Source organism: Plectropomus leopardus, chromosome 22, assembly GCF_008729295.1.
Source record: "Plectropomus leopardus isolate mb chromosome 22, YSFRI_Pleo_2.0, whole genome shotgun sequence".
Lineage (NCBI taxonomy): Eukaryota > Metazoa > Chordata > Actinopteri > Perciformes > Serranidae > Plectropomus > Plectropomus leopardus.
Genome location: NC_056484.1, coordinates 10,043,534 through 10,060,832, shown reverse-complemented (window position 1 = coordinate 10,060,832; position 17,299 = coordinate 10,043,534). Strand labels below are relative to the sequence as shown.

The 17,299-nt window shown below is 40.2% G+C and overlaps 1 protein-coding gene across 1 annotated transcript in view; it reads right to left on the bottom strand.

Moving 5' to 3' along the window:
• Positions 1-17,299, bottom strand: part of plxna4 (plexin A4) — a 304,616-nt gene that overhangs the window by 60,038 nt on the left and 227,279 nt on the right. Inside the window, exons 10-13 of the mRNA XM_042511045.1 lie at positions 9,865-10,065; positions 8,935-9,031; positions 6,332-6,522; positions 933-1,084 (exon numbers count right to left, since the gene is read on the bottom strand). Coding sequence (XP_042366979.1) covers positions 933-1,084; positions 6,332-6,522; positions 8,935-9,031; positions 9,865-10,065 — 641 coding nt within the window. The remainder of the gene's footprint in view (positions 1-932; positions 1,085-6,331; positions 6,523-8,934; positions 9,032-9,864; positions 10,066-17,299) is intronic.

Below are 17,299 nucleotides of genomic sequence, written 5' to 3'. Positions count from 1 at the left end.
ACTCATTATCAGTTGGTCAGGCTGACTTGTTACGGCTCCGTCGTGCGAGTAACACAGGTAACATAGTGTTGTATCTGTGACTCAAGTGCCTTGTTCCCTGTAGGGCATGAAGTGTTCAGCTGTGGTCAAAGTGTTTTCAGTGGGATTATGGAAAGTGAAGGAAGAGCAGAAACACTTTGCTGAATTCAGGTTTTAGCTTTACTGCTCTTCCGCAATATCTTCTCCCTCTGGTTTCAGTGCAGCTGGAAAAAGACTATATTCATAGATATTATGTACATTTTGGTCGACAAAATGGCGAATTACTGCACACCAAAGCTCATTACAAGCAGTAATTATGAGTATATGTGATATTAATAGGTGCTTTGAAAGCTGCTGCCTCAAATGGGACGTAGTGCTCTGAAGGAATGTAAATTGAGACAAGGTGAAGATGTGCTATTTATTACATAGTGCTGCTAATGTTCTCTATTCAGGGTTTCCATACATATTCATGTACAAAATTTCAAAACTTTTCCATGACCATTCAAGGACCCATGATATTTCTACTTCTTGACCCACTTGTCCAGTGCTTTTTCAACATATCAGATTCAAAGTCTATTTTAACATAATAACAGTAAGCTACCATACATACAGGAAGACAAAAAAGTCTCCGATAGTAAAAAAAAAAAGGTTAAAACATTGACACATATTAGAGCTACGTTACATTAACAGCTACAGAAAATAACATGTTTCATTATGTGGAATATCCACATTAGATAGCTGGAACTATCTCAATATGATCAACAAAATTCCAAGCCTTTTCCAAAACAACTTTTACTAATTCCATGACTTTTCCATGTCTGGAAAATGTGATTGTGATATTCCATGACTTTTCCAGGTTTCCCACAACTGTGGGAACCATGTGCATATTGTCATCAAAGTAAAATGGGACTTACTGTTCAGCAGGGATGTAGCCCTCGCGTATGGGGGTGCAATCCACTTCTGCCACCTTCACATTATCCTGAATCTCTCTGAACTCTAGTCCCAGATTCTCGCCATGAATAGTCACGAGCGTGCCGCCCTCCCTGGGACCCCGGAGAGGTGTAATCTGTAAGAGATTCAAATCTAGAATGATGATTTTGAAGATGTCATTTTCTTTGTTTTCCTAAACAAGACCTAGTTTAGTGGACCGGACATTTTGCTGATTACACACAGTAAAGTACCACTTGGCAGAAGACGATGAGAGGAAGTTCAAACGTATACTTTGCAGGAATTGTTGGCTAATGTTATCACCAGCAAAAGTGAAAGGGAAGGCCAACCCCATCTTTGTCTGCTTGGCGTTTTGCCTCATTATGCTTGCTACCACTTCCAACCTCATTTGCGCAGAAAAAAACCAGCAGAGGTCAGGGTCTCCGATCTTTCTAATTTTGCATGAGAATACTTTTTTTTTTTTAAATAACAATCCTGCATAGTTTACTTTTAATTTAAAACTCAAATAAGGAAAGGTTTAGATGTGAAAATTGTAGATAAGCAATTGTAAGAAAAGTAAAGGTAAGGTATAAATGACACCACTTTATTCATTTTCCTCTCTTTAAGTCTTTTGTCTACATGTTAAATTTGTAAAATATGTCTAGTGTTTTTTCTACACACAAAAAAATGTATTTAATGTAGCAGAATATTTTGAAAAAAAAAAGGCCTTTTAACAAGGCAAATGACATCGAGACTGTGTTGTGTCTTATACTTCCTCAAATTCAAATTTCTTTGCCACATAACAAAAAGCTAATTTAATTTCTAAACATAAACTGGATCCCCTGTGAAGAGTAAAAGCTTTACATTGATACTTCACATTTTCATGTTCTTTGGGGATAAGTCCTTGGTGTGTTCTGTTCACACATTATGTAACTCTCTGAAAAAAATGATTTGCTAGAGGGCGATGGGGACAGGAGAGACATCTGCGGAAAAGAGACAATAAATGAAATAATAACAGCCTCAGTGACAGCTCAGAGGTCAAGACTCAGGGTCAAGGGATTGTCATTTCTCAATCCTGTATTCACTGAGAACGACATCCATATATTACATAAGATGAACTAAAAACTTGGCATTGGATGACATCTTTGCAGTAATCACAGTGTCCTTTGATTTATCAGCAACATCTCTCATTGTTGATGAGGCGGTTCCAGCATCCATCAACACTTTACTCACACAATTACTTTTTGGCCAGTGAGAGTGTGTGTGTGTGTGTGTGTGTGTGTGTGTGTGTGTGTGTGTGTGTGTGTGTGTGTGTGTGTGTACACATCATCAGGGCAGCCCAGATGGATGGATGTTAGAGACAGACACAGAATATTCTCTTTCTATCTGTCTCTGTCAAGCAGAAGTCCTCCATGCTGCAGAAAGGGGCTTTAATGGTGCTGTGTCACCATTCTGCTGAAAAATAGTGATCCAGAGGATTTTCACTGAAGCTGAGGCTCTGATTGTTTCTCTGCTGTTTACAGTTGGCAGTGTGACCCCCTGCGGTGTTCAGGTAGAGTGCTGAGTGTGAGTGTGTGTGTTTGTGGCTTTATCTTTAGGCTTGAAAGTCTTGCTTGTTGTCGTGTGATAATCCTTATGTCACTACCACATTATCACCAGACATTTTTAATTTGGTTATTTTTCAAAGAAGTGAACTAAAACAAATTGAACTAGCTGGGCTTGAGAGGAAGTAGGCGAGCTCGAGCCAGGTCATGCACAACAGAAGTCCTGTGGCTGCCATGTGGGAGATATCGTTATAGTATGGTTCAATGTCTCTGATTAATAAGGCTCCCTGCTGATATCTTAATGAAAAAAAACAGCCTTCTGGGAAACGGAGCTACAATACATGCAATTAAAAAGATTGCACACAATGCGTCGTGGCTCTCCCATTTATTAGCAAATCTGGAAGATGAAGAGGGACAAAGAATTAAAGAGAAATGGTGAAGGAGAGGGAAGAAGCAAAGAATGAAAGAGAGAGGGGGTGAGACGCAATGAGGCGTTGATTAGATTTGTGACTTTGACAAGATAATTGACGGTTGGGTAGAGGCAAACACTTAATCACTTCTCTCTCTCTCTCTCCCTTTCTCTTTCCATCTTTCTCTGCGAGTCTCTTTCTCTCATATTGTTGATGGGAGATGTCATTATAATGAAGCGTATTAGAATGCATTAGAGCCCTGGTCGTCTTGAAAAGTCCTCACTCCTCACCCACTGACAGTTTTTATGGGGGACGTGAGAAGGCTGCAATATGTCCCTGCTGCAGCCTCGGGGATGTAAGGAGAAATACAGGGACCATCTCCGGGAATAAATCCACCGCATGGGGTGAAGACAAACAGTGGAGTGGAGGAATGATGGATTGCGCCTCACTGATCCAGACTCTTTAATAAGCGCAACGAGGGACAAAATGTCACCATCTTCTCATCGCCGTCCTCAAGAGTTGATTTGATTTCGCCTTGATAAAAATAATCAGAGTGGTTTGGGCTATTAATGAGTAGACAAGAGGCAATTAAGTCCCCGATTTTGAAGACGTCTATGTCCTCAATGTCCAAAGATTCCAGACTTTTCTCTGCTGTGTCTGTCTTCTGTCTATAAGGGCTGGGTATAAATTAAAAAAAATTACAATACCAATACCAGCACTCTTAAAATAAGAGTGATACCAACAGAGTATTAAATTTGATACCTATAATGTGATTAGGGTGGCGAACATTTGTGGTAGCATCTCAGGATGCTGAACTGTCAACTCTGTCATTCATGTTTTAAATCATTGTTTGCCAACGTTTGTATGTTTTAGATCCAGCAGAGTTAACGGTTAAGTTACACTTTTAGTGTCTTTGCCCCAGGTGCACCATAAATAAACAAAAAAGTATATGTATTCAAATAGAGCTCCTAATTAACAGTCCAGCTCCTAAAATCTATTTGTGGTGGTCTGCCATAAATAGATGAATTGGTGGGAAAGCCTGGCTAATGAGACTTGCTCTGGAGATGGCTGCACATTATGTTGATCAAGCGGTGAGAAGAAACAATCCAGGATCAGAAACGCTGGCACAAAAAAAGAATGCAGGTATCATTTCACTAGAGATGTTTCAATATTACTTGGCAATGGGTTATACTGGTTGACACCTTAAACGTATTGAGTACTAATATCCAGTTCTACTGAATATTCCCCCTGTATTTTAAAAATTCCAGGATCTAATGAAAAATTCTGCTGCAGTGCATCAGATGAACATGATCTGAAGGGATCAGATGCGCGGTGCATTCAAGATTACAAGAAACAATGAGATATTACGGTGCTGCTGTCAGTGAATCTCCACCAAGGTCGGCCACTTATCTGTATGCCGGTCAGTGTAGAATGATGTGGTGAGCGGACAGCGGAGAAGGGATTATCCTTCCATTCCTGCATCCCTCTACCCTCTCTCCGTCCAAACCCATCACTCCTCCGGACGCCAGAAGGGATTCCCTTTCCTGTCTTTTTTTATCCACGCTTTGCTTCATCCCTTCATCTCTAGTCAGTCGCCATCTGCTCCTGACTCTCGTCCTCAGGAAAAAGATGCAGAGAGGACCTTAAATCCATCATGGGGATATGGGGAGGGTGCAGGGGTCTTCTTCCTCCCCTTCAGCCTCACATGACTCTATTCTGGCTCAGAGGATCCATCCATCACCACCTCTCTTTCACTTAAGCCCAATCAATCCTCCTCTCCCGTCATCTGGGCATCTTTCCATCCATCTTTCCTTTGCATCCTCTTATCCTTCATCTCGCTGACCCTTATCCCTTCTGCTATAGACCCTTTTATATGTCTTGCGCAGGTCAAGTCCATTTGCCTCACATGGTGTCTGCGCTTTGCAGGAGCACGCTGGGTTAAGTGGGGTTTGCGCGACCATCTGTGCAGAGTTGATTGATAACTAGCAGGAATGAGGAGGATTTGTCTTTTTCTAGATGTTACATAGGTATGTTCACGCTGAAATCACAGCGTAAGTCAATTCTGTGAAAAACAAGCAGTCCAATTTAAAATCTGAAGAAATGAAAAAGGCCTGTTCAAATGATTGCTGTAATTGTGACTCTTGTGAAGGACTCCTTGATGAAAAAGAAATGTTTGATTCCGTGTCTAATGAGAATATTTAATTTGTGCACTGACGCGAGAGGCATCAGTTCTCTTTGCACTTTGTGTTGAGAGGCTCCTGCATGTCTGGATGATACGACATCGACCTTGTTGTTGCTTACAAGTAACACACACTTTGCCTGTATCAATATATATATTTCAGTTACTACAGCTAGCAGGCGGAAGTTGTACTATGTTTATTCACATTGTCCCTATCAAAGAAACTTTATAGATAAATAAATAAACTTTATTTTTCTTTCATAAATAAGTACTTAACTACTAAATAAACTACTGTTTCAATAAACCTACATAAAGTACTGTTACAATGAAGATAAATAAAGCACTATATAATAAATTAAAATAAAGTATTTTCATAATTGAGTAAAATGAAGTGGTGTAATAATGAAGTTTAATCAACTACTGTTATAATACAGTTCAATTTAAGTATCCTTGTGATAAAGTTACCTAAAGTATTTTTACAATGAAACAAATCCAATCGAAACCACCTGGCTCATCTCTGGCTGGAAGTGTTGATGTTTTTGCTGTGAACTTGAGCTTCCTGTCAACAGTTTTTAGCAGAAGTTAAACTGCTGCAGCAGTGCCATTAAACTTGAGTATTTACTCACTGTGTGCGAGAAATAAAATAACAGCTCTCCAGTTCATATAGGAATAATATTTGCATGTGTCACTGGTGCTAAATGGTTGCAAAAAAGCGACTACATAGCAGAGTCTGAAGCCCTGAAGATACAAAAGCACACACCTCACCAGCTCACACACAATCGCCCAATTTTAAGCTTCTAGTATGTCCGTCTTGATATGTCCGTCCAAGCACATGTGTTGTGCTAAAGACTTCTCTAATATCAGACTTGTGTTATATACTGTATATTTAATTAAAAAACACTCATCGACTTTATTATATTATTTAGCAATATGAAGAGTGACAAGAGTAGATTTTCCACATCAACTTCTAAGAGAGATGTGTAAGTGCACGGTAAAACAGATCTTTCCTTGCAAATGCTGTCAGACTGAATAGCTTGTGGTGACTCACAGCTTCTGCCATTATGTTGAAATGATCAGCTGCCACACTGTCTCTGAGGTGATGACTATAAGTGTGTTCCCCTCAGTGCACTGCAATTATTTGTGTGTGTGCATGTATGGCCTTTTGAGTTAAAAGCCATTAATGTTGGCATTGCTTGAATGATGTTTAAAGTATGCATTGAATGTGCAGAGATGCATCCGTGTGTTTGTCGCACCTGTGTGATACGTGGGTGGGTGCACTTGCTGTTGATGCCGTTGTGCTCCAGCCACTGGTTCTCAGGGTGGGGGCAGTGCTGTTTGAGGGTGCACCGGTTGTCTCCTTTACACCAGACACATCCGAACAGCGGGTCTGCTTTCAGACACAAACCGCAGCTTCCACGCTGGGCGTCGCACTTGTACAGATGGACTGTGCAGGAGGGAGGAAAGAGACAGAGAGAAGGAGTGAGAGAAAACAAGGGGGAAGGGAAGGTAACGACAGAGGGAGAAAAAGTGGTAAGCAACCTTTGTACAAATGATTACAGAACAGTAAATGCATGCAAATTTATTTTGTGCAAAAGCCTCTAAAATGTCGGACAAACACTTCAAAACACACAACAAACTAACATTCGGGTTGTTTACCCAAATCTTTCAATGTCTGTCAGCTGCTGTTTGAATTTGCGAACAACAAACTGAGCATTTTTAGAGCGACATTCGTTGATATCTCTGTCTCATTATTTCTTCATCTATCATCATCTCTATATACCCCCCCCCCCCTTTGAGTTTCCTACACTGCTGCCTCGCCTCTGCTTATTCACCACACATTTAACATATCATCTCCATGGCAACAGGCCAGCCATTTTCTTTTTAATTGCCATTAGATGCATGTGTGATCTGTCCATCAAATGATGCCCTGGGAGCTGCTTCTTCCAAAGGCAAACAAAGGTAGGAGGATGGCAGAGCAGGACTCTCCAGTTCAAGCATCTCCCACTCTTTCCCGAACTTTTGTTGCTTCTTTGATTCTACACTTACGCTCAAGGATATGTTTTGTTATTTGACTCAGACACACATGCACACAACCACAAAACAAAACACACAAATACTGTATAAACTTTGCCTTTCAGCACTGTGTCATGTTGGCATATCATCCATATTTTAACAACAATGTTTCTTATGCCTGACTCTGCTGCCTTGGGTCAAAATGAGTTGTTTTCCTGTCAGAGAACTACAACCCCCAGCATGCCGCTGTTTTCCTGCCCCAGTATGGATCACTCGCAGTGGTGGATAGCCAGTGGCCAAACTGAATTAAGCTCAGCAGCTGAATCCTGACAGCTTAAAAATTCAACACTGAGCTGTCATTCTATATATACTGTGAGTAGATGGATAGCTGGACAAAAATTAAATTTAGAGGCAGCAATAAATATCATATGATATACTTCATATCAGCATTCTTTAAATTTGGCCTGGAATAATAAGTTTGCTTTGGTTACATAAGATTCATAATTTCAGCTAGGACTGGGCGATAAAGCTAAAGATGTTCACGTGCTAAAAAACTTCATATTGTTCGACAGATAATTATCACAAAAAATCCAATCTTTATTTCTTTTGAGTTGACAGGCTGATTTTTGCTTCTGAGGGAAAGTTGAAGAGATCAAAGGGTTAATTATGGTTGAAACTGTTAGTTGCCAACTAACATTTGCCAAACAGCTGAACATTTCACAATTCTGAGGTAGATTCAAAACAAGTAAAATCAAAATAATTTCAACAAATCTAACAATAAATAGACAAAGAAATCTTAATTTGGTTCTGCAGCATGTCAAACTCTGTACAGTTGGTTTAAAAAATTTTGAGTGTTTAAGTGACAGTGGAAACTGAGTAAATAAACAAAACAAAAATCACAATTGTGGTCATTACTTTCTGTGCCGGTCACACCTTCTTCTACTACTACTATTAACTCTCCTTCTCTTGGTTTAGGCACGTGGAAACTTCCATTTAAGGTGCATTAACACCCCCTCTACTGGTATATGGATGGTTTAATTATATGGAGGATTTACCGGCCATTAATTATATCATTATGTAGGAAAAGTACATTAAGCCCTATTACATAGATTCATTATTTTTTGTTATTATTTTTATTTATTAGCAATATGTTCAGCTGTATCTGCATGTTTTTCCATTACTGCTCTTCTGAAATGGGTGCCAGTAAAGCTTCATTGAATTGCCGAGATGAGAAAAATGAAATGAAGGAAGGAGAGCGGCGCCGGCGACAGAGATGGATAGATTGCCAAACTCCCAGAGAGGTGTTGACAGAGCAAATAAGAGAAACAGCTGAATAGAAATAATGTTTGCAAGGAGGCAAGAAAATGGAATTTAGAGAGTCAGAGAGAGACAGAGGGATGACGGTGGGGTGCAGGAGAGACAGATGGACAAATGGAGGGACGCGAGGGGGAAAAAAGAGACCTACAGAAGGAAAAGCGTAAGAGAGGATGTGTTAAAGTTAACCACTCTACACGGCAACATCAGGGGATGGATGCTGCACCTCAGCACACCGCCCGCCTGTTGCCATGGAGACCGGCTCCAAGGGCAACAATGTGGAAGCAGCCGCTTTACTGTGTGATTGTGTCTATATGTGTGTGTGTTTAAGTGAGAGTTTATGAGAGAATATGTCGACTATGTGTGTGTGTGTGTTTGGTTTCTTATGATATAGCGAGAATTATGGTAAGAGCTAAAATGAATTTATGTGGGCGCGCGCGCGCGTGTGTGTGTGTGCGTGCGTGCGTGCGTGTGTGTGTGTGAGAGAGAGAGAGAGAGTGCGAGTGCTCTTGCCTCCATGCATGCTCACCTTTGTTGTGGGCGGGGTTGTCAATGCTGAAATCTCCGTTCCAGATGACGGTCAGCTCCACGGGAAGACTGCTCATCTCCATCCCATCATAGAAATACTATCACCATGGCAACCGGAGAGGGGAAGAGGGAGAGACCGGCGAGGAGAGTATGAGAGAGAGAAGCTGTTGAGCTACTTTAAACTGTCTATTATCTCCAAGTCCAAAAGCCTCTGGTATAAGAATACTCCTTTGAATGCAAAATGCAACACCAACAGGTGGCTTCAGCCACTGTGAATACACTCATGAACTCACACACATACACAACACACACATGCTCTACACACCAGAGAGCTTTCAAAGATTATTTTTCATTTGTTTCTGTAACACTAGCAGCATGGATGGGTTGGTACTAGAATCATAATTTTCCACTAAATTACAGTCCCCCTCCTTCACTGTTCAATCAAAGTACAATATTTGGATTGTACTGTGATTAAACACACAAATCCTGCAGACATATCTACACACACACACACACACACACACACACACACACACAGCATGATGAAGATAGACAGGAAGATGAGATGTTATTGTATCAACAGACGATTAGCATCAAGACCAGCATAAAGCCTTTTTCATGCTAGTCTCTCATTGCTGTCAATGTGTTATTCAGACAGTGAATGGAGCATGATCGCTGAGATGGCTGTGTAGGAGAGACAAAGTCAGGCCCTTGTCTCATCAACCCACTGTCTAGCAAGCAGAGTCAGCTGGAATCAGTGTGTGTGTGTTTTATGAGAGTATGAAAGAATATTATGGTCATTTTTACAGGAAAACTTTATAGAAATGGGGGGTTTTATAGAGACTGTGTTGCTGTGTGTGTGGAAGGGTAGTGGTCAATGATGATATCCTTGGCAAGTAAAACACACACACACGCACACACTCATGCTCACCGATGTATTTTGACACTGCACTGAGGAGCTGTTGAAGCGTAGGGCAGGAACTCTGTGCTCGTTTCCCTGGATGGTCAGCAGACACTCGTAGCCCCTCTGTCCAGACTGCGGCTGGGGGAGGTTCTTTGCCCGTAGGCTGATGGGCTTCACCACGTTCACCGGCACCAGGATCCTGTCTGTTGGCAGCAACTGGGGACACCCCTGGAGAAAGAGAAAAAGACAAGAAAGGATCGCCTCTTACTAATCAGTTTTAATACATGACTGCAATTAGTTTAATGTTACTCAGGGAGATCCTGCAATGTCATTTTGCACCTGAGTCTTATTAGAAGTGCAGTTTGCCTGCCACCTGAGGCACAGTAAAATACACAACTCTCTTTTATGGATCTGAATGTAAGAAAGGATAAATCTAAGAGACAACAAACTATTTGAGTTCATCACATGTAAATCTGGCCCTTTGTATGCCATAATGTAAAAGCAAAGGACCAGACAGAAGAGTTATCTTATGGCATAAAACATCATGATATCATTTGAAATCTGTGCACATGCTGATCAATGTTGGCATCACTGGTAAGTCAAATGCTGATCCAAAATTACCTCTGTGAGTGCTGAAATTTTGGACGACTTACAAAAACATGTTCTTATCGAATACAATTGATAATACAATGTACAATAAAACTGACAATTTCAATTTAAGACAATTTTAGAACCTTTTCATACCACTTAAAATGAAGACCAAACTTGCAATGGAAATACACACCAAAAGTGAAAATACTGTATATTATTTCCAAGTTATTAACACACTGATGTTAGTTAAAAATGAACAGTAATGTAAAATGATGGTATTTTCTGTGGCTTACTGCTCAATAACCACAAACTCATGAGCAGGCTGGCTAACTAGGCTTTAGTATAAAAATGCAGACTCATTACGCAATCTTATTACACAGAGGGGACAAAAACAGGGACAGTGTGTGTGTACAGGTGTTGTGTCAAAGTTTGTACCTACAGTGGATATAGTTTCACTGTACAAATGATGTTTAATACCCATCCTATCTAACTTTAAGACAATTTAACACTTTTTAATGCCTTTAATTCGTAAATGTTTATCAAAGACATTTTAAGACTTTGAAAGGACCCGCTGCTACCTGAAGAAAGGGTCAACATTTTCAATTCTTTCAGAGACACTGAGGATAGTTGCCAACTGCACCAGGAATATTCCTACAACATGACTGACATACAGCGTACAGTAAACTCACAGAGCCAGCCCGTCTCATCAGGTAGCAGTACTTCACCAACATTAGTTAAATTGAATGAAATTGCCACTTTAGCGTGTGCCAACTGAAGTGTTTTAGTGCCTTTATTTGTGATGGTTCCTGTTGGGTTGAGATCAGCTGATCAGTCCTCGGACCTGCTCATATTCAGCATGAGTGAAGGGCCAACTCAACAGGTACTCCACCGTTATTATGCACATGACAGGAGCATTAATGATACTTTTTAAACAGATGCTTGTACAGAAACGAGATGAGCTCTTATTTGTTTTTGTATGTTTGGTTGTTCATGGAGAAAAGATGTCAGTGATGGATCAAAACTCAGGCTGACTTCTGCCTGTGCAGCAATTAAAGCAAGAATGAGTGACAGAGCGAGAGAGAGAGAGAGAGAGAGAGGGGGAGAGAGAGATGAGTCACTTAGCAATTGGAGGTCTAAAATTAACAGCCAATCAATTCAGGTGTGAGTAGCAGGCTAAATATAGAGCACTTCTGACTTCCCTGAAAGTTGAAGAGGAGGGGAATGGAAAGAGGAGGAGGACAGGTGAGGCACAGACACGAGGTGGACAGGGGGAAAAAGAAAGAAAAAAAGACAAGCAGTGGCAAGAATAGGAAAGTGACTGACAAGTAGAAGTGAAAGGTGAGGAGAGAGCTAAAAGGAAGGTAAGATAGTAAATAGAGAACAGCACTTTCCTAAACTGTTTCATGTTTTTGCTGAAAAGCGGTGGATAGAGAGAGAGAGAGCGCGAAATAGGCAAAATGAGAGAGAGGAACAACAAAAGAAACAGAGTGACTGAAAGAAGCAAAAAATACCATTAAGCATATGCGACAGGAGGAGCTTTAGCATGTCAAAGAGGCAGAGGGAAAGAGGGTGAAAAGAAGGAGAGCAGATAAGGTGAGCCCCCGCATGGATGGAGCTGGGGGGGAGTGAAGCATAGCGCACGTTGAACTGGGTGATAACACTTGTTTGAAGTTCATTAAAAGCCACTTGATTGGGTTAGGCTGAGTGACTGACTGGATGGCTGCGTGGTGAGAGAGGGGGAACGCTCTGTGACACTATTCACAAAGTCATTATAGATAAATGACAAACAGAGTGAGTGAGTTCGGCGGTGGAGGAGAGGCAGGAAGAGGTGGTGCGTGTGTTTGCTCTTCTAAATCTCATTTTCCTAAGAACGGAGGGACGTATTTGGAGTATGAAAATGAATGGGAGAGCAAAGAGAGATGCCATCCATTTTTAATCACATCTCTTCCACTTAATACACTTGAACAATAGGGACAATAAATCTGATCTGGTTTGTGGAAATGAAGGCATGGGGAGCACTGGAGTATGACCTAACATGGCGACTTAAGCTGAATCTTGAAGACACAGATCTACACTGATAGTGGCATATGGTGATAGGGTGGTGCGCGTGCACACACACACAAACCCTGAACCCCAAAATTGACACTTTCTTATACATGCAAGCAGATTTAAGGTTAACCACGACTACGTTCACATGCAGAAAATATCCGTGTTTTTGATACTGTGCATGTAAACATAGTGACATGTGAGAATATGCACACAAACACACATATGCATGCAAACTTACACAAAGAATAATCTACAGCCTTGGAATCCCATCACAGTATGAGATAGCAAGTCAGAGCCAGACAGCATCTCTTGCATCATGTGCCTTTATGACAACATGTCATGCAGATGAAAAATCTTCAAAAAGCAAATTCCAACAGCTGCTGACTACACACACACACACACACACACATACACACACACACACACACACACACACACACAATGTCTACACTATTTCACCATTTCATTAACACCTTCCGCCTACATCAGAATGATGTAACAGCTACGCTCCATTTAAACATGTAGTGAAGTCTCAGGTAAATAATCTAACATAGTAACACACTCTTTTACACAGACACAGACAGGTTTATTTAAACCAAAATTAAGTCATCTGCTCTGTGATGGTGAAGCAAGTTTCCCGATTACCACAGATTATTTCTTTACAAACTCAGTACAATCTTACTTCTCACCTTTTCTTAGTTTTGTAATAGAAGAATCAGCAAAAAAAATAATGAATACATAAATTAAAAAAGCAGATTACAGATGCCTCATTTGCTTCAATAACAAAGGAAAAATCATAATGTGGCAGGGAATCCACAAACAAGCAAAGTGTGTATGCTGTTGGTACGGTGTGTTGTTTCTCCCACTTAGCTCTGATTTTCCTGTTTGTATGTATACATACACACTAATATAACAACACACTCCGATTGTTGCCAGCAGTCCCTGAGGCCAAATGGGCTCTCAGTGGTTTGGACAAACACACGTGTATATCCTAGTTGGCGACTGATGCAAACGGTGTTGCCAGTGATGCTCGCTGTCGCCTGTTAAGATTCATGTCAACATTTATGTTGATCTAATGTCAGTGCGTTTCCACTCCACCCTCTCAACCCCCAACCACTGAAGTGCGATAAATAACAGAGGCGCAAATGCAATTCACAGATACATGCACATAAACCATATACTACATGTACACACACTCCTCATAAATATGCACATCCTGTAGCTGTGTGCCATCATATGCAAGATTTAAAATTTACAACTCTTCACTCCATCAGGCTGCATACTGTTGACTGCTTGACTCCTACTGTCGGGGGGGTTATAATCTTAAAAGTACTGATAACCTGTTTGTGTTATATATATTTTATATATTGGGTTGCACCTTATTGCTTACACCATACTGTTAGCTATAATTTTATTAAATCATTTTTTTTGTACCTAACTGTTAGCTGGTTTTTATATTTTGCACCTTATCCTCATTTACTTTAACATTTTGTTTCATGTTTGCTATATACTGTATTTTATATTTCCTATATACTTGCTTTTCTACAATGTCATTCAATCCTTGCATATTGCACACTTTGCATCTGCGCTCCTTTATCTTAATATTACTAGTCTGCTCAAAATGTAGGGATTGAGTTTAGGGGGGAGAGAGCGCAAGGAGAACCTTGGCTGCAGATGCAACCTTGCCAGCTGCAAAGAAAGAAGCTCCCACTGTCTTTTGACCACAATGTGATGATGACGGAGCAAAACCCAGAACAGGATGCAGCTTACAGTGAGAATTCCCCTTACAACACTTTCTGTACCAAAATCTAAAAAAGACAACCGCTCCCCGATGAAGTGCTTGCTGCATTCCGAAGTTAGGTACACACACTGTAATAAAAATGTTGTAAGCCAGCAAACGTTCAGCTTTGCTACTTTTTTATATGTAATGACAAAAAATGCTGTTTAATCAGTATTTTGTACTTGCCCACTAACTCTGTTAAAATGGAAGGTAAGTTGTACTTTGTGTGATATATTAGTACTTTATACCATTTTTGACAAGTTTCTCAAATGGTTGTTTTCACCTTTACTTGAATTATTCTCTATGGGAGTAAATTAACTATTTTCCATACCCTACCCACAACTCTATTTTGTATTTTGGTTTTGGTAAAACAAACCTTTAATGTATTTTTTTTCTGGCTGCAGAGATAACTGGTCTGTCAGTACAAGGTGGAACAGACTACAAAGACTTAGAGCGCACTAGTTCATTCATGTGTTTACGTGTCTTTGTGTGGCGATGTGAACTTCAGTGACAGCCCTAGAGTCACATTATCAGGAACTTGAACTAAAGCACCAGAAAGAGTAACGTACCTGTCAATAGCATGACTCATCATAACCACATAATAAGCGCTGAGAACGAAGTTGGGGCCTTTCTTTTTTATCTTTATAATTATCCTTCATTCTTTGTCTCTCCATCACTGACTCACTGTTTTCTCGGACCTCACCTCTGTTTCATGCTTATCCCTCCCTCATTTATCTCTCTGTAATCCAGTGGTCTTCCTTCTGTTTTGCTCACTGACTGGTCTCATTTCTCTTATATACTCCCTTTCACTGATTCTCTCTCCCTCTATTCCCTGACTTCTTTTCTTCTTGGGGACCTACTTAGATCTGATAATTAGTGGCTGTTGGGAGGTGTGAAGGGCGTAGATAGGCAGAGTGACAGAGAGTAGGCAGAGGAGTGGGAACCGTGAATGTAAAAGCCCATGGCATAGTTTGAAGCAAGGGAGGAGGGAGGGTGAGAGTGAAAGAGAGGAGGGCCATAATTATAGCAGTGTAAGGTGTGAAGATGAAGAGGATCCTCAGTTTTCATACACTACACGTACACACCCACGCGCATGGAGACACACACACACACACACACACACACAAACACACACACACCTTGAGGTTACCAAGTACTCTCCTTAACTGGCCTTTGTTTTATCATCTCCTACAGAGCCTCGGGCAAAGACACTCTCCTGCTCCCTCTTCATTTTCCCTTTTTCCCTGCTGGTCCTCACCTTGTTTCTATCTCGCGTTCACTCCTCACTTTACCTTTTTTCCCCAAATACGTTTCCCTCTTTCTCCGCTGCATCTCTGTCCTTACTCTTAAAGGGGCCTAAATTAAGTATTCCAAAATATTGTTACCATGGTCTCGGAAAGTTCAATCAATACAGCCAAAACATGAGCCACTCTCTCGCTCAAAGCCAGAAACCACAGAGTTAAGTCTGTTCTAATTTCTGAAACAGAAAATGTACTAAGAACATTACCTTGGGTGCTCTCAGTGTCATCTAGAACATCTTTCCCAATTTAATAGCTGAGTTTCCATCCATATATAGTGCAAATGTAGGAAAAATGTGCATTTATGTTTTTTTCCATCCACTACTATTATGCAAATATCAGAGGTTGATTCATCGGGAAAAGCAGCAGGTGGCAAGATTACGTAATTAAAAGTGCACCAGTCACACCTTAAACAAAGCAAAACAACAGTTATGTGCTCTTGGCAGCGTTCTGGTAACAGCATTACAGTATGTGCATTCATAAGTGTGTTAAAAGTCAGTCTGCAGTGACCAATGCAATGATGGTACGTTATCATTTATTTGCCCAATTTGTCCTTACTGCACTTAGTCGAATATGGCTTTTATCAAGACGCTAAGTTTTCCACCTCCCCCTTTCGTAAAAACGTTTTTTTGTGGTTTTGTTTTGTGCCTTATTATGATGTTTTTTTTGGCATTTCCACTCAGGTTTTTGAAAATTGAAAATGTATATAAAAAGAGGTGGATGGAAATGTTCCAACTGTTTAAGGAGCAGCTCCAGATTCAATAATTGACAGTGTCATATATTTGTGATTTAGTAGTTAAGTTTTTTTGGGATTTGGGAGAGCTGTTCATGTTTACAAATATTTTTGGACTGGATTATTACATATGAATTTTGAAAATGCCCATAGTTCTTCTTTAAAGAAACACAGAAATTCATTAAAACTTCATTAAAACATTCTGCTCACTTAACTAATTGCAATCAAGCAACAAAGTGTTTAGATAATCAGTCAGATTGTAAACAAACTATTTAGCCAGATTACAGTTATTTGAACCACATCATTTCATGGTAAAAACAACAGTTAGAGAATCTGAAATGCTGGTAATAATTACACAGGAAATTTGTGTTCATGTACAACAACAATAGGAAGAGTAGATTGTGTGTAAACTATGATGTTTACAGCAGGCAGATTTGGCAACAGTTTTAGTGCTTGACTTTGCTTTATCTCCAAGTAAGTTTATCTAACCTGAACGATTGTTTAAAACCTGTATAATAATCTAGCTGCTCCTGCTTCTAGATTCCAATACCTGAGCAGCTGGGTGGCATTATGAAGCTCTTAAATCTTTCACTTTCAGCATCTTTATTATTTTCCTCTGACTTTGTTGCATTTGCTTTCATTCTCAGTTTTGACATATTGCTTTTGTCTTCACTCTGTAAATACTCAACTGACTCCTCAGCAGTCAGTGCTTGTGTATGACATTGATCTGTCTATGAATCGAACCAAAGCAACCCTCTCTGTACCATTCCTGCCTAATATGGGCAACTAACAGCTATTACTGCTGGCAGTTAGCTTCTTTAATAAAATTATCTTAATCTCTTGATCAATACGTCCCTGGTAAATAAACTCTCAGGCATTGATCACCCCTGCAGACAATAAGTAACTTATGCAAGGATACTATAGGTGGTGATATATATTCAGAAACATTAACATTTTGGTGTTTTTGCATCTCTCTACCATCTGAATATATTAAAGAAATCCTTGGCAAAA